Source organism: Schistocerca americana, chromosome 9 (assembly GCF_021461395.2).
Source record: "Schistocerca americana isolate TAMUIC-IGC-003095 chromosome 9, iqSchAmer2.1, whole genome shotgun sequence".
In the NCBI taxonomy this organism is placed as follows: domain Eukaryota; kingdom Metazoa; phylum Arthropoda; class Insecta; order Orthoptera; family Acrididae; genus Schistocerca; species Schistocerca americana.
In genome coordinates, this window is record NC_060127.1 from 98891074 (window position 1) to 98913470 (window position 22397).

The window sequence follows — 22397 nt, forward strand, 5'->3', positions numbered from 1 at the left end:
TCTGCAGGCGCCTTTTTCTCGTGTCAACCAAAATATTCTCCATTTCTATGGCCATATTGTGAGAAGAGGTGAAGAAAATCTCGAGAAAATAATCATGAAAGGAAGCGTCGTGGTCACAAGACCAGAGGGAGGGGCAACGAGCGGGTGGACGGATCAAATCAAGAACATCTCTGGTCTTCCTCTTCAGAAGGTTCAGTGAAAAGCTTGTAACTGGCCAGGGTGGAGACGCTTGGTTCGTCGGTTCATGACGCTCTCCGAAGGGGAGGGCAATGAGCAGGTGGATGGATCAAATCAAGAACATCTCTGGTCTGTCAGCTCAGTAGGTTCTGAGAGAAGCTGGTAACTGGCCAGGGTGGAGACATTTGATTAGTCGGGTCACAACGCTCAGCAATCAGCACAACGATATTTGATGGTGAGGACATGAGGCAAACAGGAACATAGCTGTAGGAAAAAATAAATTTACAGTACTCATCCTGAAAAGACTCTTTCGATGTATCAAGAAAGTACAGTGGAAAACAAGGAAAAAGAAAGCACAGCAAAAAGAAAAAAAAATCTGGATCGTGTTATCTTCACATACTGTTGCTACTTAGAAATAATTGGAACTCTCTTATCTGTTGTTATAGGTTGAAAATTGTCTGTATTTAATAAGACATCGCTAGACACTTATTTTGGATTCATGTTGCAATGGCTGTAGAAAACTAAGTGTTAGTCCATGTGCCGGCCACAATTTAAATGTTACATAATAGCGCTACCTGTAAATGTAAGTTAAGACTGGCTGCTGGTTGCGAATATTATGCCAGTAATTTGAATTATTCTCTGTGTTTCTCAGAAAATGGACCCGAATGATGAGCAACTCAGTACCTGGATTAATCACGTGGAGCATATGAGGGACATGCTACACACGAAATTAAGGGGTTGGGTACAAGATATGCAATATGTCAGCGAGCAGGCAGCGAATTACAAGGTGGAAGAAGACAAGAAGTCGCCTGGGAAGTATATAATAAGGTATACACCAGTGTACATTAAAGCCTATGTTAAACTCATTGTTGTGTTGTGTTGTGGTCTTCAGTCCAGAGAATGGTTTGATGCAGCTCTCCAAGCTACTCTACCCTCTGCAAGCTTCTTCATCTCCGAATAACTATTGCAACCTATATCCCTTTGAATCTCCTCAGTGTATTCATCTCTTGGTCGCCCACTATGAATTTTACCCTCCGCGCTTCCCTCCAGTACTAAATTGGAGGTCCATTGATGACTCAGAACGTGTCCTACCAACAGGTCCCTTCCAGTCAAGTTGTGCCACAATTCTATTCAGTACCTCCACATTAGTTACGTGATCTACCCGTCTAATCTTCAGCATTCCTCCGTAGCGCCATATTTCGAACGCTTCTATTCTCTTCATGTCTAAACTACTTATCTAAACTATTTTATCAAACTATCTAAACCATTTTATCATACTCATTACGACTCCTGAATCAATTTTTGCTTAACTGTTACAGGAACTACTGAGATTATTTAATTCAGGAAGGAGATGGTTACAGCAACTAGTTATTACAGGATTCCTTTTGGTCTTCAATTTTTGATGTTGTATTTTGTCTTCAAATGGGTCACATGATACACAGCAGATGAGCAGAGCAAACCATTATAATGAACGGTGTTACTACTTTTACTAGAGGGACTACTGTTACACCGGCCGCGGTGGCCGTGCGGTTCTAGGCGCTCCAGTTCGGAGCCGCGCTGCTGCTACGGTCGCAGGTTCGAATCCTGCCTCGCGCATGAGTGTGTGTGATGTCCTTAGGTTAGTTATGTTTAAGTAGTTCTAAGTTCTAGGGGACTGATGACCACAGCAGTTGAGGCCCATAGTGCTCAGAGCCATTTTGAACTACTGTTACTTTCGTGTACTACCTAAGTTTTTATAATTTTTCTAAACAGTGATAACTTGGGCAAACCTCTGGCTACACTAGCAGTCATAATTAGGTCAACAGTTCAGCGGCATCTTTGTTGCTTGGCTGCTAATGGGGGTCACTTTAATCACGTAAAATAACCCTCCACTTGTGCAATAATTGTAACGGAATGTCATTTTGTTCTATTAATACTGACTATTGAAGAGCGTCTACATTTTTCTGGACCCCTCTGTTCACATTTAAAATCAGTTCAGACTATACGGTGAGTCACTAACTGTTGCCACCAAGAATAACTCCGAAGGTATGATAGTAGCTGAAACGTTTGTGGGACAAAAGTTGCATGGGACAACGGGGTCCATAATATGACGTTGGTTTTTTGTTTCTAGGTTCGGCCGCTTCGGAGGTATGAAGGTCCACTTTTTTTTTTAATGGGATGCTATAATCTGGTACTTATTTTCTTATAGCGGCTATCGAGACGAATCCAATTATGTGTAACAGTAAGGTCTTTGAAGGTCAACGAAGGTCACAAAGGTGGTATGAACGTCCATTTGCAGCAGATGTTCGTAATGATGACCACTGGTAATACTGCAGGGCCACAATCTTCTTATGATGGATTTTGTGGTATTCCTTATCACATCGGCATTATCGAAGCACATGCTCTCGCATATCTTCAGGTGTAGCTGGAACGTATTTATAAACAATGTCTTTTACGAATCCCCTCAAGAATAAATGGCGAACGAGCCGGCCACGACACATCTCCGCGTCCAATCCAACGATATGGGAATTGTCTCTGCAACTCATGTCTAGCCGTCAGCGAAAACTGTTCCGGACACCCATCGCGTAGATACCACATTCTGTTCCTTATTTCAAAAGGTATTTCTTCCAAAAACAGACCTAATGTTTCTTACAAGATTGTGGTGTACTTCCTACCGTTAAGATTTCCTTCGATGAAATGGGGGACTATAATTCTCTCCTCCAGAATCCCACACCGTACATTCACCGACCACGGTTTTTGGTGTGCAACTTGTCGCCGGCAATACGGACTTTCAGTTGCCCAGTAATGCATGTTATGCAAATTAGCGCATCCATGGTACGTGAATGTAGCCTCGTCAGTAAATAAAATCACATTAACAAATGTGTCATCCCTCTAAATCTGAAGTCCATCGGCAGAATTCAATGTGATGCATACAATCTGTACCAGTTAATTCTTGATGGAGACTCATATGGTAAGGTTGATATTTATGGCGATGCAGAACATATTCCCTTGCAATTTGACGCGAACTAACACAAGGATCTCGAACCACAGTTGCAAGAGTACAAATTTCCGTTTCCTCGTTACTAACTATCCTTTGCCGGACGTGTTCCTGATGCGTTGAAGAACCAGCTGCATGTGGCCGAGCGGTTCTAGGCGCTTCAGTCTGGAACCGCGCCACCGCTACGGTCGCAGGTTCGAATCCTGAGTCGGGCTTGGATGTGTGTGATGTCCTTAGGTTAGTTAGGTTTAAGTAGTTGTAAGTTCTAGGGGACTGACGTCCTCAGATGTTAAGTCCCATAGTGCTCAGATCCATTTTTGATCCAGTTGTTCTCAATTTATCATACACACGTGTAGGGTGAGTACGTTGGGGATATCTTTCAGCGAATAACTCTCTAGATCTCACTGAATTTAGTTGGCAATCTCTGTAAATGAGAAGCATATCGACGTATTCTTCGAAGGAATACGTCTTTCACATTCGCTTGATTCGACGATACTAGTCATGTCGTTCCCATCAGTGATGTATTGTGAAACCGTCGAACGGTGTTTACATATCGATGGCACGTTAGATGGATACGCCGTATTCGGCGAATATTTACTATTTGCATGATATACGAGAGAGAATTGTCAGAGCATGTGCTTCGATAAGTGCCGAAGTGATAAGGAATATCACTCAATTCATGATAAGAAGATTGCAGCACTTCATAGTTACCAATGGTCATCACCTCGAACATCTGCTGTAAATGGTCGCTCGTACCACATACACGTGAGGCAATACTGACCCTACGACCTATCTTAGAAGAAAGATTAAGGAAAGGCAAACCTACATTTCTAGCATTTGTAGACTTAGAGAAAGCTTTTGACAATGTTGACTGGAATACTCTCTTTCAAATTCTGAGGGCGGCAGGTGTAAAATACAGGGAGCGAAAGGCTATTTACAATTTATACAGAAACCAGATGGCAGTTATAACAGTCGAGGGGCATGAAAGGGAAGCAGTGGTTGGGAAGGGAGTGAGACAGGGTTGTAGCCTATCCCCGATGTTATTCAATCTGTATACTGAGCAAGCAGTAAAGGAAACAAAAGAAAAGTTCGGAGTAGGTATTAAAATCCATGGAGAAGAAATAAAAACTTTGAGGTTCGCCGATGACATTGTAATTCTGTCAGAGACAGCAAAGGACTTGGAAGAGCAGTTGAACGGAATGGACAGTGTCTTGAAAGGAGGGTGTAAGATGAACATCAACAAAAGCAAAACGAGAATAATGGAATGTAGTCGAATTAAGTCGGGTGATGCTCAGGGAATTAGATAAAGAAATGAGACACTTAAAGTAGTAAAGGAGTTTTGCTATTTGGGGAGCAAAATAACTGATGATGGTCGAGGTAGAGAGGATATAAAATGTAGACTGACAATGGCAAGGAAAGCGTTTCTGAAGAAGAGAAATTTGTTAACATCGAGTATTGATTTGTGTCAGGAAGTCGTTTCTGAAAGTATTTGTATGGAGTGTAGCCATGTATGGAAGTGAAACATGGACGATAAATAGTTTAGACAAACAGAGAATAGAAGCTTTCGAAATGTGGTGCTACAGAAGAATGCTGAAGATTAGATGGGTAGACCACATAACTAATGAGGAAGTATTGAATAGAATTGGAGAGAAGAGGAGTTTGTGGCACAACTCGACTAGAAGAAGGGATCAGTTGGTAGGACATGTTCTGAGGCATCAGGGGATCACCAGTGTAGTACTCCAGGGCAGCGTGGAGGGTAAAAATCGTAGAGGGAGACCAATAGATGAATACATTAAGCAGATTCAGAAGGATGTAGACTGCAGTAGGTACTGGGAGATGAAGAAGTTTGCACAGGATAGAGTAGCATGGAGAGCTGCATCAAACCAGTCTCAGGACTGAAGACAACAACCACATTTTTTATCTTCGTTGACCTTCAAAGACCTTACTGTTACACATCATTGCATTAGTTTCGATAGCCGCCTTCAGAAAACAAGTACCAGACTATAGCATCCCATTTAAAAATCGAAGTTGATCTTCATATCTCTGAAGCGACCACACCGAGCAGCAAAAAACCAAAGTCATATTATGACAGCCGTTGTCCCATGCAACATATGTCCCACAAACGTTTCAGCTACTATCATACTTTCGGATTTATTCTAGTTGGCAATAGTTGGTGACCCATCATGTACGCAGGGTGGTCAGGAAAAGTCTGAAAAGCGTCTAAGGTTGTTACAGGGCAGGTTACACTCAGAAATAAATGTCACAAAGAAAATGAGATACATTGCGCTGTTTCTGAGTCAATTAGCACTGAAGTTATCCTGTCAAGTTACTGAGTGTGCAGTATCAATAAACGGGGTTGCCGAGCGTGTTCTTGGTTTGCTTTCCCGAAAACCAAAAATATGATATAAAAATGGGACACCGACTCAATATCGAACAGACTCAAAGGTTGAGCAGTTTCGTGCGCTGTCATCTACACTGACACCAACTGACAGTAATTATTCCTGGCGGCGAGCTTGAAATTTGATCACGAAACGGTCTGATTGGTTAAATTCAGTGCTATTTATCTCGGAAACGGCGCTAGGTATTGATTTTTTTTTTAAGAATTATTTCTGACGACAATATACCTTGCAACACCATCACAAACTTTTCAAATTATTTCTGACCACCCTGTGTAATAACACAGAAGGAATACACATAATTTACATAAAGGTGGGTAATAAAACAGTAGCCACATAAATACAAAACCACGGAGCCGTTCACACTCGACGATAATCCACACTACAAACTGTTGACACGACGCACTAACACTGATGATGTCGTTGGCACATGTGAACGATGGAGTGTGACGGTGAAAACTAAACACAAAACATGACAGCACACACGAGAAATGGATGGCGATGATCTCCGGCGCGTGAATGTTCACGTAACGTGCGCGAGTCCGGGGACCTGCCAAGAGGGAGAAAAGGATGAGGGGGAGGGAGATGGGAGAGCGAAGATGCCAATGGTAGAGCAGATGGGAGGAGGACGGGGGTTAAGGAAGCCCGGGGGAGGAGGAGCAGAGGGACGGGGGTTAAGGAAGCCTTGTGGAGGAGTGGAAAGAAAGGGAGGTGGCAGGGAAGGGGGAGAGAAGGGAGGGAGGGTGCCCAAAGGAAAAAACACAGGAAGTGGGAGGCAGGATCAATGTTGGTAGGAGGGGTTGATGGTGGGGAGGAGGGAATCATCAGGGAGGGGGAGCTGGTGGAAGCCACCATGCGAAAGGGTAAGGAGGGTGGAGAGATGGAGAGCAGGTGGGACATGGGAATACAGTCACGGCAGCAGTCGGGGGTGGGAGAAGATGGGTGAGACAAGTGGGTGAGGAGGACCGAGTTTTCGGGAGGATTAGAGGATCCGTACCCGTTCGAGGAAAAGTAGGAGGTGGGGGAACGAAATTAGGTTGTACAGGATCCGCGTGGGGGAGGGGAGACGAATGCGATAGGCGAGGCAGAGGGCATGGCATTCAAGGATCTGAAGGAATTTGTAAAAGGTAGGAGGGGCAGAGTTCCAGGCAGGGTGGGCGTAGCAGAGGATAGGGTGGATGAGGGATTTATAGGTGTGGAAGATGGTGGAGGGGTCCAGACCCCACGTACGGCTGGAAAGGAGCTTGAGGAGAGTCGGGAGAGTGCCTTGGCTTGGATTGTCCGGAGATGGGGGGAATAACACAGAACATAGACATTCGTGTACGTCTTTTGCGGATGAAAAATGTACACTGCTATTGTCGTCCGTTAAAGTTCCATGCTTTATGTAGATAAATAGAAGAACCTGTTGGCAATGATAAAAAATTACATCAACATTTGTTTAACGTTATACAGGGTGGTCCATTGATAGTGACCGGGCCAAATATCTCACGAAATAAGCGTCAAACAATAAAACTTCAAAGAACGAAACTGGTCGCTTGAAGGGGGAAACCAGATGGCGCTATGGTTGGCCCGCTAGATGGCGCTGCCATAGATCAAACGGATATCAATTACGTTTTTATTAAATAGGAACCCCCATTTCTTATTACATATTCGTGTAGTAGGTAAAGAAATATGAATGTTTTAGTTGGACCACTTTTTTCGCTTTGTGATAGATAGCGCTGTAATAGTCACAAACGTATAAGTACGACGTATCGCGTGACATTCCGCCAGTGCGGAAGGTATTTGCTTCGTGATACATTACCCGTGTTAAAATGGACCGTTTACCAACTGCGGAAAAGTGCGATATCGTGTTGATGTATGGCTATTGTGATCAAAATGCGCAACGGGAGTGTGCTATGTATGCTGCTCGGTATCCTGGACGACATCATCCAAGTGTCCGGACCGTTCGCCGGATAGTTACGTTATTTAAGGAAACAGGAAGTGTTCAGTCACATGTGAAACGTCAGCCACGACCTGCAACAAATGATGATGCCCAAGTAGGTGTTTTAGCTGCAGTCACGGCTAATCCACATATCAGTAACAGACAAATTGCGCGAGAATCGGGAATCTCAAAAACGACGGTGTTGAGAATGCTACATCAACATCGATTGCACCCGTACCATATTTCTATGCACCAGAAATTGCATGGCGACGACTTTGAACGTCGTGCACAGTTCTGCCACTGGAACAAGAGAAATTACGGGACGAAGACAGATTTTTTGCACGCGTTCTATTTAGCGACGAAGCATCAGTCACCAACAGCGGTAACATCAACCGGCATAATTTGCACTATTGGGCAACGGAAAATTCACAGTGGCTGCGACAAGTGGAACATCAGCGACCTTGGCGGGTTAATGTATGGTGCGACATTATGGGAGGAAGGATAATTGGCCCCCAATTTATCGATGTCAATGTAAGTAGTGCAATGGATGCTGATTTCCTACGTAATGTTCTACCGATGTTACTACAAGATGTTTCACTGCATGACAGAATGGCGATGTACTTCCAACATGATGGATGTCCGGCACATAGCTCGCGTGCAGTTGAAGCGGTATTGAATAGCATGTTTCATAACAGGTGGATTGGTCGTCAAAGCACCATACTATGCCCCGCACGTTCACCGGATCTGACGTCCCCAGATTTCTTTTTGTGTGGAATGTTCAAGGATATTTGCTATCGTGATCCACCGACAACGCCTGACAACAGGCGTCTGCGCATTGTCAATGCATGTGCGAACATTACGGAAGGCGAACTACTCGCTGTTGAGAGGAATGTCGTTACACGTAGTGCCAAATGCATTGTGGTTGACGGACAACACTCTGAGCATTGATTGCATTGATGTGGTATTTACAGGTAATCACGTTGTAACAGCATGCGTTCTCAGTTATCATAAGTTAACTTAAGATATATGTATCACATTGGAGCAACCGAAATAAAATGTTCAAACGTAACTACGTTCTGTATTTTAATTTAAAAAACTTACCTGTTACCAACCGTTCGTCTAAAATTGTGAGCCGTATGTTTGTGACTATTACAGCGCCATCTATCACAAAGGGACAAGAGTGGTCCAACTAAAACATTCATATTTCTTTACGTACTACGCGAACATGTAATAAAAACGGGGGTTCCTATTTAAAAAAACGCAGCTGATATCCGTTTGACCTATGGCAGCGGGCCAACCATAACACCATCTGGTTTCACCTTTCAAGCTAGACAAGTTTCGTTCTTTGTAGTTTTTTCGTTTGACGCTTATTTCGTGAGATATTTGGCCCGGTCACGGTCAATGGACCGCCATGTGTATCACTGTAGCTCATCACAAGGAAAGACCATTACTTAAAAAACAAAACACGACGGTTCTAGTCGCAGTCCAGTAAGCATTTTTAATCTGTCAGGAAGTTTCAAATCCTCGCACACATTCCGCTGCAGAGTGAAAATTTGATCATGCATATTTTTACGTTCTTACATGCACTGTACATGATTTGGCGTGTTTGTTTTATTTGCTTTTAACGTTCAACCTCGCCGCTCGTGCGTCAACAGGCTGCCGCTGTTGAATGATCGCCTGCTGTCATACCACGGGCAGCACCTCGCCTTTCGCGACGACTTCAGCGCGCAGTGTGAGAAGCAACAGCCAGAGGCGTCACCAATGTTCGCTCTCGCCGACGCCCTCTATGGCTTCTACTACCACGTCTGGTTCAACGAAGCTCGAAGTTTCCTACCGCTTTACAAAATTCATTACTATATCACCAGCTACCCTAGAACACAAAATGCACCACCTATCGCCATCAAAGGTAAGTTTGATTCTGGGATACACGCGCTTCACGTTTATGCAATGAAGGCTGTTGACTCTACTGTCATTCGAGGAATCAGGTACAAAAAACACCTGTGATTTTCTACACCACGTAAGATAATTGCGATAGTTGCTCGTGTACTTTCCATCTTCGATCTTTCGACTGGCTGGCAGCTCTCCATTTGTCTCTAGCTTACACTTAATTTCGACGTGGCGTAGGTTAGAAAATTTAAAAAGGGAAATGGATAGGTTAAAGTTGGATATAGTGGGAATTAGTGAAGTTCGGTGGCAGGAGGAACAAGACTTTTGGGGCCGGCCGAAGTGGCCGTGCGGTTAAAGGCGCTGCAGTCTGGAACCGCAAGACCGCTACGGTCGCAGGTTCGAATCCTTCCTCGGGCATGGATGTTTGTGATGTCCTTAGGTTAGTTAGGTTTAACTAGTTCTAAGTTCTAGGGGACTAATGACCTCAGCAGTTGAGTCCCATAGTGCTCAGAGCCATTTGAACCAAGACTTTTGGTCAGGTGAATACAGGGTTATAAATACAGAATCAAATAGGGGTAATGCAGGAGTAGGTTTATTAATGAATAAAAAAATAGGAGTGCGGGTAAGTTACTACAAACAGCACAGTGGACACATTATTGTGGCCAAGATAGACACGAAGCTCACGCCTACTGCAGTAGTACAAGTTTATATGCAAACTAGCTCTGCAGATGATGAAGAAATTGATGAAATGTATGATGAGATAAAAGAAATTATTCAGGTAGTGAAGGGAGACGAAAATATAATAGTCATGGGTGACTGTAATTCGAGAGTAGGAAAAGGGAGAGAAGGAAACATAGTAGGTGAATATGGATTGGGGGTAAGAAATGAAAGAGGAAGCCGCCTGGTAGAATTTTGCACAGAACACAACTTAATCATAGCTAACACTCGGTTCAAGAATCATGAAAGAAGGCTGTATACATGGAAGAAGCCTGGAGATACTAGAAGGTATCAGAAAGATTATACAATGGTAAGACAGAGATTTAGGAACCAGGTTTTAGATTGTAAGACATTTCCTGGGGCAGATGTGGACTCTGACCACAATCTATTGGTTATGAACTGTAGATTAAAACTGAAGAAACTGTAAAAAGGTGGGAATTTAAGGAGATGGGACCTGGATAACCTGACTAAACCAGAGGCTTAACATTAACAATAGAAATCCATTAATCTTACGGAAATTATCATGTAAGTGTAAAAAAGTTGTGGAATGTTTTCAAAGAGATAGTATCGACAGCATTTGAGAGATATATACCACATAAATTAATAAGTGATGGTACCGATCCCCAATGGTACACAAAACTGTTCAGATCGTTGTTGCAGTAGCAACGAATAAAGCATGCCAAATTTAAAAGAACGCAAAATCCCCAAAATTGGCCAAGTTCTACAGAAGTTCGAAATTTGGCGCGTACTTCAATGCGAGATGCTTTAAAAATTTCCACAACGAAATTCTGTCTCGAAATCTGGCAGAAAACCCAAAGAGATTCTGGTCATACATAAAGCACACCAGTGGCAAGACGCAATCAATACCTTCACTGCGCGATAACAACGGTGAAGTCACTGATGACAGTGCCACTAAAGCAGAGTTATTAAACACGGTTTTCCGAAAATCTTTCACCAAGGAAGACGAAGTAAATATTCCTGAATTACAATCAAGAACAACTGCCAAGATGACAAACATAGAAGCAGATGTCCTCGGTGTAACTAAGCAGCTTAAATCTCTTAATAAAGGCAAGGCCTCCCGTCCAGATTGTATACCAGTCAGGCTCCTCTCAGAGTATGCTATTAAATAGGTGCATATTTAGCAATTATATACAACCATTCGCTCACAGAAAGATCCGTACCTAAAGAGGGGAAAATCGCTCAAGTCACACCAATACCCAAAGAGGGAAGTAGGAGTAATCCGCTGAATTACAGGACTATATCACGAACGTCGATTTTCAGTATTGTTTTGGAACATATACTGTATTCGAACTTTATAAGGTACCTCGAAGAAAATGATTTATTGACATATAGTCAGCACGGATTCAGAATATATCGTTCTTGTGAAACACAACTAGCTCTTTGTACTCATGAAGTAATAAGTGTTATCGACAGGGGATGTCAAATTGATTCCATATTTTTAGATTTCCAGAAGGCTTTAGACACCGTTTCTCACAAGCGTCTTCTAATCAAACTGCGTGCCTCCGGAGTATCGCCTCAGTTGTGCGACTGGATTCGCTATTTCCTGTCAGAAAGGTCACAGTTCGTAGTAATAGACGGAAAGTCATGGAGTAAAACAGAAGTAATATCCGGCGTTCCCCAAGGAAGTGTTACAGGCCCTCTATTGTTCCTGATCTCTATTAACGACATAGGAGACAATCGGAGGAGCCGTCTTAGATTGTTTGCAGATCATGGTGTCATTTACCCTCTTGTGAAGTCATCAGATGATCAAAACGACTTGCAAAATGATTTAGATAAGATATGTGTATGGTGTGAAAAGTGGCAATTGACCCTGAGTAAAGAAAAGTGTGAAGTTATTCACATGAATACTAAAAGAAATCAGCTAAATTTCGATTACACGTTAAGTCACACAAATCTGAAGGCTGTAAATTCAACTAAATACTTAGGGATTACACCTACAAATAACCTAAATTGGAACGATCACATAGATCATATTGTGGGTAGAGCGAACCAAAGACTGCGAATCATTGGCAGAACACTTAACAGGTGCGCCAGGTCCACTAAAGGAGACTGCTTGGACTATGCTTAAATGTCAGTACTCTGACCTACAGTAAATCTGAGAAATACCTATGTGGATGTGTATTAACAAGTAAGGATCGTTTTCAACGTTATGAACGAACTCTCATGTGGCTGCAGGGAGTTGAGAAGGAGGGCTCTGCCCACCGAAACACGGTGTACTAGGCCGCCTCAGTAATCAGTCTCGATTTATGATATAGTATATATAAAAATGGTTCAAATGGCTCTCAGTACTATGGGAGTTAACATCTGAGGTCATCAGTCCCCTAGAACTTAGAACTACTTAAACCTAACTAGCCTGAGGACATCGCACACATCCATGCCCGAGGCACGGTTCGAACCTGCGACCGTAGCAGTCACGCGGTTCCAGACTGTAGCGTCTAGAATCTCTCGGCCACCGTGGCCAGCCTGAGGGATGAGATTGCAAGTCAAATTTAAATAAATGGCCCTGTTAGTAATAAAAATAGAACCGGTCGGCCACAGCGGCCGGCTAGTATATTTAGCCCTGTGCAACCACGTACTCGAAAATACACTGAAGAGCCAAAGAAACTTGTCTAAGCATGTGTACTCAATTACATAGGTATGTAAACAGACAGAATACGGCCCTGTGGTCGGTGACGCCTATATAAGACAACAAGTGTCTGGCGCAGTTGTTAGATCGGTGGTATACCAAAATTTAAGTGAGTCTGAACGTAGTGTTATAGTCAGCGCACGAAAGACGGCTCACAGTGTCTCCGAGGTAGCGACGAACTATGGGTTTTACAGTATGACCATTTCACAAGTGTGACTTGAATATCAAAAATCCGGTAAAACATCAAATCTTCAACATCGCTGCGGCCGGAAAAAGATCCTGCTAGAACGGGACGAACGACGACTGAAGAGAATGGTTCAACGTGACAGAAGTGCAATCCTTTCGCAAATTTCTGCAGATTTCGATGCTAGACCATGAGCAAGTCTCAGCGTGCGAACCATTCATCATTGATATGGGCTTTCGGAGCTGAAGACCCACTCGTGTACCCTTGATGACTACGCGATACAAAGCTTTACTCCTAGCCTGGGACCGTCACCAACGATATTGGATTGTTGATGAGTGTAAACATGTTGCCTGGTTGGACGAGTCTCGTTTCAAATTGTATCGAGAGGTTGCACGTGTACGGGCTTGGAGACAACCTCATGAATTCAAGCTAGTGTAGGCTTTGTAATGGTGTAGGGCGTGTGCAGTTCAAGTGATATGGGACCGACCCCTGATACGTTTAGATTCGACTCTGACATGTGACACGTACATTAGCATCCTGTCTGATCATCTGCATCTATTCATGTCCATTGTGCATTCCGACAGACTTGGGCAATTCCAGCAGGACAATGCGACACCCCACATAACCCGAATTGCAACGCAGTGGCTCCAAGAACACTTTTCTGGGTTTAAACACTTCCGCTAGCCACCGAACTCCCAACACGTGAACATCATTGAGCATATCTGGGAGCCGAGCGGTTCTAGGCGCTTCAGTCGGAGACCTTGCTGCTGCTACGGTCGCAGGTTCGAATCATGCCTCGGGCATGGATGTGTGTGACGTCCTTCGGTTAGTTAAGTTTAAGTAGTTCTAAGTTCTAGGGGACTGATGACCTCGGATGTTAAGTTCCGGAGTGCTCAGAGCCATTTCAACCAGCCAGCATTTCTGGGAAGCGTTGCAACGTCAGCTGATCAGAAGAGATTTCCATCCCCTCGTATTCTTACGGATTGAGGGACAGCCCTGCAGGATTCATGGTGTCAGTTCCTTCGAGCACTACTTCAGACATTAATCGAGTCCATGCAAATTCGTGCTGAGGCACTTCTTTGTTCTCGTGGGTGTGCTACACAATATTAGGCAGGTGCACCTGTTTATTTGGCTCTTCAGTGTAGCTTCTGACTGAAATAATATACGTATAAGCAATATTAAAGTTGACGCATCTGACTTTCTTGCTATCAGAAAGGATTCCCTAATTCTTAAGTAATTCTCATATGTATGCGTGAATTTCAAAGTATGGGAAAATGTATACGGAAGCGCTCCCGTTAGAGAAACGTTTGGGTAACATGGTCTCTAGCTGGATGGATTTAATTGCACCGATATACAAAACTTATAACCATTTAAAGCTGATTGCACTGTGAATTATCTATCGTATACTTTCATAAATAAATCGTGCTGTCTACATAGGCTAATTTCCTTTAAATTTAATAATGGATTCTATACCGTAAATAAAACTTTTCGCTCTGCGGTCGTGTGTCAGTTCCAACAGTAAATTTACTTACGTAAACTTGTTACGCAAAGAAAGTTAGATCCAGCGAAAACTACTATCTTTTGTTGTATTTGTTTGATACTGTGTCACGATTACGTTACAACTAAGACCACCGATGTAATTTACCACCTTTACTGGCTTTCTTCTATTTTTCTGTTGCGATCAAAAAAAGTAACTTTTTACACTTTTGTGTATCTTTCCGTTTAAGGGAACTTTTTGTAATAAACGAATTATTCGAATAGAACATCCGAAGTATCCTTATTATTTAATTTCCATTAAGAATAACAGTTTTCCTCTTCACAACTAGACGGTCGTAACTTCATTAATTTTTATGAGAACTTGCATCGCAGTCAATTTATATGGAAAATGTTGATTATCGCCGGCCGGTGTGGCCGCGCGGTTCTAGGCGCGTTAGTCTGGAACCGCGTGACCGCTACGGTCGCTGGTTCGAATCCTGCCTCGGGCATGGATGTGTGTGGTGTCCTTAGGTTAGTTAGGTTTCAGTAGTTCTAAGTTCTAGGGGACTGATGACCTCAGCTGTTAAGTCCCATAGTGCTCAGAGCCATTTGAACCATTTTGTTGATTATCTTTGCCTTCCTTAGGATGACTTTTTCCAACTAATATATACTTAATGTCTTTCCTCTTTGTTTCTATTATAAGTCGTAGAACAGAAATCGTAGTAGCGTACGAGTACCCGCAAAAAATTTACAATCCCACTGACGGACAGCACTAAAAAAACAAAAACAAAAAAAAAAGAGAGAAGGAAAAAAGGAGGTAGGCGCCACCATCACTTTTCACCACACAATTTTACATGTGTTCAAAGTTCACACCTTCTTCAGGTTTTGACAATAGACGTCCCATTACAGTCCCTAGTTTGAGTGGTCACTCGACACGATCAACAATAATGCGTGAGAGCTATGTGGGACATTCAGTGTTCGTGGTCTATATCTAAAAAACGCTAGGGCGTATTATCGCTGTAGGAAAAAGCGAATCTTTCGTGGATATAGACTAGGATCTGTCACAATAAAGTAACACAAGACCCAAAACACGAATTCTCCATCAACAAAACTGACAAAATCAGGCCCCTCCAACCATCTCGGAATTTTGACGATCTAACGCGCCAATCAGACAAAATTTGCCACGATATCCCTCAGGAGCAGTCCAACAACTCTAACAGCCAGTGCAGTGCCAAGACGAATAAATGCTTACATAAGGACCAGAGATTGTTATTGATTTGCTCAATTTATGAAGCTATTGCTCTTGAATAAATAGTCCAAATTTTCCTGACCTTTACATGTATATCACATCTACCGATTTCTGTCCCATTCGGATAATTCCTTTGTGGTGCATGTGTTTTTTTTTTTTGTCTCATACGTGTGATCATTCTAAAGTATTAATTCAATTGGCTTATATGGCTTTTAAGGTCCGTGTCTATTTTAAAAAGTATTTTTTCAATACAGAATCTGTCAAAGTCCATGTGGTGATAGTTCCTTGGACTCAGAAATCCCTTCTACAGCACTTCCAACGTCATACCAAACTTCATCTTCTGCAGCAGGTCACTTCCAGCTCTTATTGGACTTATCCAATACATTTACTTACGATCTGTTTTTCTCGACGCCTGGAACCACACCGAGGTATAGTTCACCGCAGTTGACAAATAATCATCCCTATTAACAACTTTTAGATCACACACCTTTGTTTCTGTGGCCAGCCTGGTCGATAGCGAGTTGCTGACGACACAATAGTGACTCTGGTTTCGTCGACCAGTACCATTTTCAAATCGGCATCGCTAAGGTATAATTCATCGTAGTTTGCAAATAATCACCCCTATTAACATTTGTTTGGATCATGCACTTTTGTTTCTGTGCCAGCCTGATCGACTTCCAGTCCCTGACGACACAATACTGATTTTGGTTTCGTCACCTAGTACTATTTTGATATCGACATCGCTATGTGATGTCACTTCTGGGCTGTTAATTGCTCTGACCTCTTTTCAAATGGTTCAAATGGCTCTGAGCACTATGGGAGTTAACGTCTGAGATCATCAGTCCCATAGAACTTAGAACTACTTAAACCTAACTAACCTAAGGACATCACACACATCCATGCCCGATGCAGGACTCTAACCTGCGACCGTAGCGGTCGTGCGGTTCCCGACTGAAGCGCCTAGAAGCGCTCTGATCTCCTTTGCGAGTTTCATTTGTGTCTTCTGTTTCTGCCGTCCCTCTTAATGGTCATTTATTTTCTCAGACGAAATTTTCAGGCTTTAATTGAAAGTTTTGCCTTTCTGTCACGATCCCTTCCAGTAGAAGTAGTTACCTCATTTCTCAGGTTACCTTCCATTCGGAAAGTGGATGCACTCAGAGACTATATGTGACTCTCACTCATACACACACACACGGTATAAACATCATAAATAGAAAATACTCTCGAACGTATACTTCGTTAGGTTGGCAACAAATAGGTAAACATACCAAAGAAGATGAAACACGTAATGGAGTCGCAATATTTACGTGGTGAAAAACAGTGTACGACGAAACAGTGGTATCGAGTGGCAAAAGAACAATAGTCCACCACAAAAAAGAGTGAGAAACATGGTGAACAGTGCCGATGACATTGTATTTCTGTCGGAGATAGCAAACGACCTGGAAGAGCAGTTGAACGGAATGGACAGTGTCTTGAAAGGAGGATATAAGATTAACATCAACAAAAGGAAAACGAGGATAATGGAATGTAGTCAAATTAAAACGGGTGATGCTGAGGGAATTACATTAGGAAATGAGACACTTAAAGAAGTAAATGAGTTTTGCTGTTTGGGGAGCAAAATAACTGATGATGGTCGAAGTAGAGAGGATATAAAATGTAGACTGGCAAAGGCAAGGAAAGCGTTTATGAAGAAGAGAAATTTGTTAACATCGAGTATAGATTTAAGTGTCAGGAAGTCTTTTCTGAAAGTATTTGTATGGAGGTTAGACATGTATGGAAGTGAAACGTGGACGATAAATAGTTTAGACAAGAAGGGAATAGAAGCTTTCGAAATGTGCTGCTACAGAAGAATGCTGAAGGTTAGATGGGTAGATCATATAACTAATGAGGAGGTATTGAATTGAATTGGAGAGAAGAGGAGTTTGTGGCACAACTTGACTAGAAGAAGGGATCGGTTGGTAGGACATGTTCTGAGGCATCAAGGGATCACAAATTTAACATTGGAGGGCAGCGTGGAAGGTAAAAATCGTAGAGGGAGACAAAGAGATGTATACACTAAGCAGATTCAGAAGGATGTAGGTTGCAGTAGGTACTGGGAGATGAAAAAGCTTGCACAGGATAGAGTAGCATGGAGAGCTGCATCAAACCAGTCTCTGGACTGAAGACCACAACAGCAACAACATTTGATTTAGACAGCTCTTATCAGTTCAAGAGTTTCTGGAAGCTTTTCTGTGATAGTATTTGAATATGAACGTGCACCATTTGTGCTTGTAATTTTCTTACCAGGTACAGGTTTTGAGGCCATTTATGAAACAAAGGATGTTGCTTATATTTACAAAACATGAATAATTAATTATGAATTATTCCAAACACTAAAATACATGTTAATAATATTAGTAATGAAAGAGTACGAATTAATAAGTGCTGTAAATTTTAGAAGAGGAATGCAGCGTAATTAGAATTGATTGTTGAAACTAGCAGTTGCATCTGTGAAGAATGGAGCAAAAATGGCGGTACAAAATTATAGCTCATAGTATGTGGACGATGAGTTTCCTTCTTTCTAGTGATTGAATAATTGCCCTTCATTATTTTAAGCATATTGACGCTTTAGTCTACATTTATACACCCGTACTGTAATTAAAATTAATTTAAAAATGGTCACCTTTTGACTGTCAGCATAGAAAGTTACAGGATAGTAACAAAATACGACAAACAACAACTTCAACCCAAGTGAAATGACAGTTAAATCGAAACCCTTAGCTGCCGACAGGTTTGCGACCCGACCAGGATTCGAACCCGTGATCTCCTGCTTACATGGCAGACGCTCTGTCCATCTGAGCCACCGAAGGCACAGAGGAGGGTGCGACTGCAGGGACTTATCCCTTGCACGCTTCCTGTGAGACCCACAGTACTAATAGTTCACAACCTACATTCATAGTGTTCCTGATAGGTATTTGCCCATTCACTCATTACTCGCGCCAGCCTAAGCTGACGAGTCCCGAAAGAGTTCGGGCAAAGTGTGCGCATTCGCACAGAAGAAGGTCAGTGGCCGGGTAGCCTTTAACTATATGAAGATGGTATCTATTCCCGAAAGAACATATACCATTGAATGGGCAAATATCTATTAGCGACACAAAGAATGTACACTACTGACCATTAAAATTGTTACACCACGAAGATGACCTGCTACAGAAACGAAATTTAACCGACAGGAAGAAGATGCTGTGATACGCAAATGATTATCGTTTCAGAGCATTCACACAAGGTTGGTGCCGGTGGCCACACCTACAACGTGCTGACATGAGGAAAGTTTCCAACCGATTTCCCATACACAAACAGCAGTTGACCTGTGTTGCCTGGTGAAACGTTGTTGTGATGCCTCGTGTAAGGAGGAGAAATGCGTAGCATCACGTTTCCGACTTTGATAAAGGTCGGATTGTAGCCTATCGCGATTGCGGTTTATCGTATCGCGACATAGCTGCTCGCGTTGGTCGAGATACAATGACTGTTAGCAGAATATGGAATCAGTGGGTTCAGGAGGGTAATACGGAACGCCGTGCTGGATCCCAACGGCTTCGTATCACTTGCAGTCAAGATGGCGGACATCTTATCCTCATGGCTGTAACGGATCGTGCAGCCACGTCTCGATCTCTGAGTCAACAGATGGGGACTTTTGCAAGAGAAAAACCATCTGCACGAACAGTTTGACGACGTTTGTAGGAGCACGGACTATCAGCTCGGAGACCGTGGCTGCAGTTACACTTGACGCTGCATCAGAGACAGGAGCGCCTGCGATGGTGTACTCAACGAGGACCTGGGCGCACGAATGGCAAAACGTCATTTTTTCGGATGAACCCAGGTTCTGTTTACAGCATCATGATGGTCGCATCCGTGTCTGGTGACATCTCGGTGAACGCACTTTGGAAGCGTGTATTCGTCATCGCCATACCGGCGTATCACCCGCCGTGATGGTATGGGGTGCCATTGGTTACACGTCTCGGTCACCTCTTGTTCGCATTGACGGTACTTTGAACAGTGCACGTTACATTTCAGATGTGTTACGACCTGTGGCTCTACTGCTCATTGCATCGATGCGAAACCCTACATTTCTGCAGGATAATGCACGACCGCATGTTGGAGGTCCTGTACTGGCCTTTCTGGATAGAGAAAATGTTCGATTGCTGCCCTGGCCAGTACATTCTCCAGACCTCTCACCAACTGAAAACGACTGGTCAATGGTGGCCGAGCAACTGGCTCGTCACAATACGCCAGTCACTGCTCTTGATGAACTGTGGTATCGTGTTGAAGCTGCATGGGCAGCTGTACCTGTACACGTCATCCAAGCTCTGTTTAAGTGAATGCCCAGGCGTATCAAGGCCATTATTACGGCCACAGGTGGTTGTTCTGAGTACTGATTTCTCAGGATCTATGCAACCAAATTGCGTGAAAATGTAATCACATGTCAATTCGGTGAACCCTCTGCCAAGCACTTAAATGTGAATTGCAGAATAGTCATGTAGACGTAGTTATCTTGTCCAATGAATACCCGTTTATCATCTGCATTTCTTCTTGGTGTAGCAATTTTAATTTCCAGTAGTGTAGGTTGTGGACAGTTGGAAACGTGGGACCCACAGGAAGCGTGCAAGGGATAAGTCCCTGCCCTCAGTGGCTCACATAGGTAGAGCGTCTGCCATGGAAGCAGGAGATCCCGGGTTCGAGTCCTGGTCTGGGCACACATTTTCAGCTGTCCCCATTGATATATATCAACAACATCTGTCGGTAGCTAAGGGTTTATATTTATTTAACATTTCGTTCTAGAGAAGCTGCACAGTCATCAATGGTATCTGATCTTTCAGGAACAGATACCATCTTCATATATTCAACCTAAGGGTCTGAGAATATTGAAGAACACTTATTCACTTCACACCAGCTGGCAGCGTAACTGAGCAGATTAAGAATGACACACCGTGTTGAGATACTCATATATGGGATTGTTTGGTAGTGGCATCAATAATACGATAACCGTTGGTGGTGGAAAGTTGTCCACATTTGTGGCAGACTCAGCGTACAACGACAACCACCACCCAGCTGCTCTCATTGATCTTCCAGGCGAGGAGTGGCAGCTGGAGGACAAAAGCAACGCTACGCTGTCCGTGGACACTGGCTGCATGCAGCTGTTGGCCAACGGCCTGGACCACCCCACGTGCCCACTGGAAGACCTGCCTCCGGAAACCACTAAGCGGCGCGAGCAGTGCCGCCTTCAGCTGTGGCACGACCTGTCGCAGGGGTCGCCCCACATACCCGTCACCAGCTACCTGGCCTACACGCAGAGGGCCAACGTCAACCTCTGCCTCTTCGCCTGGATGACTGTCAACTCGATCAGCATTTGCCAGGACGTCCCCTTCAGTATGATTCAGTCTGTGCGCGATGCCCGCTGCGTTTTCGGTGGTCCTGACGACCAACCCTGCCCGCAACTCAACGCAACCGACGCCGTCTGCTCTGTTTGCAGGGCTATTCTCCTGCTGAAGTGTCGCGATTTTGCTTCCACAAGTTATCTCGAGGCATGTCGCGCCCCCATGGACCACCGTGGTTGGTACTCACCAAACCATGGATATTACATACAGGAGAAAGACAAGCCGACAAACAGAATACTGAGCTACAAAGAGAATCTAAACAGTGGCACCTTGAAGTACAGGGATTTTAAAATCGACGGCTTAGAACCTTTAGAAATAACGTTTGTAGCAGTGAATATTCTCTTCCGATTTTTGACTGCCGCGGTGTACGTGTACCTTCCCAATTTACGTAACTTGCCCGGAAAGATATTCTTGTCCTTTCAGATAACAGGTATGATCCAGATCTTGTTTTCTGAGGTCTTGTATCGTATGGCCGGTGTCCCCGACTTATCTACGACGGTGCAGATCGATAGCGCACTAACTCTTCTGAGCTGTATCTGGCTCAACTCATTCTGCTACCAAATGTACGCATGCGTTCGTCACCTCAGGCTTCCTAGCGACCTAGAACGTGCTGAAGTGAGGAAGGTATTCCGCCGTCAGCTGTTGTGTTCGCTAATACCCTGGAGCGTAGTACTGGTGGCAACCATTGCTTTGGAAAGAACGAGCGAATATTACCTGTTGCACAGTCGGGTAATATTCATCGTCGGAATTTCTCTGTCAGTAGCTTACAATATTGTTTGCCTTGGACTGGTGGGATGCATGTACCGACGTACTCGTAATTCCATGCGGCAGCTCAAAATTTATAGTAAAGAGACGTTTGGCTCAAAGAAACTAATTCTTTACATGTCAGCTAAGACTGTCACTTTAAGTGGCATAGGTACGATTGTTAGAATTGGCTTCCACCAGGCACAAGGCATAGCGCAGTACGTATACTATGTCCATATAGCTACGATGGTACAGGGTCCACTGCTTTTCGTTTTATTCGTTTGCAACAATGCAACTCTCCCTCTGCTCAGGGAGAGACTACTAGCACGGTGGAACCCCGATGTCATCGGTCCAGGACAAGAATTGTGTTCATCTGCCGAGAGAAATTTGGCAAAGAGAGTCAATGTACCGGCCGCCGCGGCGGAATCCACGTTGTAATCTCCACGAGTATGTTTTTCCAAGGATTGCCTTCGTTGTGCTAAACTCGTTCATAAGTTATAAATGTAGAAGCTAGCTGTGATTCATGTAAAACCGCTTCCCTATTTTATAATATGATCTTTATTTGTCCATTGACATTAAATAATTAATAAATAAAATTAAATCTATAT

The 22397-nt window shown here is 43.5% G+C and overlaps 1 protein-coding gene across 1 annotated transcript in view; it reads left to right on the forward strand.

The window, feature by feature from the left end:
• LOC124550696 overlaps positions 1–21835 on the forward strand; it is a 64014-nt gene extending 42179 nt beyond the window's left edge. Inside the window, exons 5-6 of the mRNA XM_047125420.1 lie at positions 830–1005; positions 20741–21835. Coding sequence (XP_046981376.1) covers positions 830–1005; positions 20741–20870 — 306 coding nt within the window. The 3' untranslated portion in view covers positions 20871–21835. The remainder of the gene's footprint in view (positions 1–829; positions 1006–20740) is intronic.
• The last annotated feature ends 562 nt before the right edge of the window (positions 21836–22397 follow it).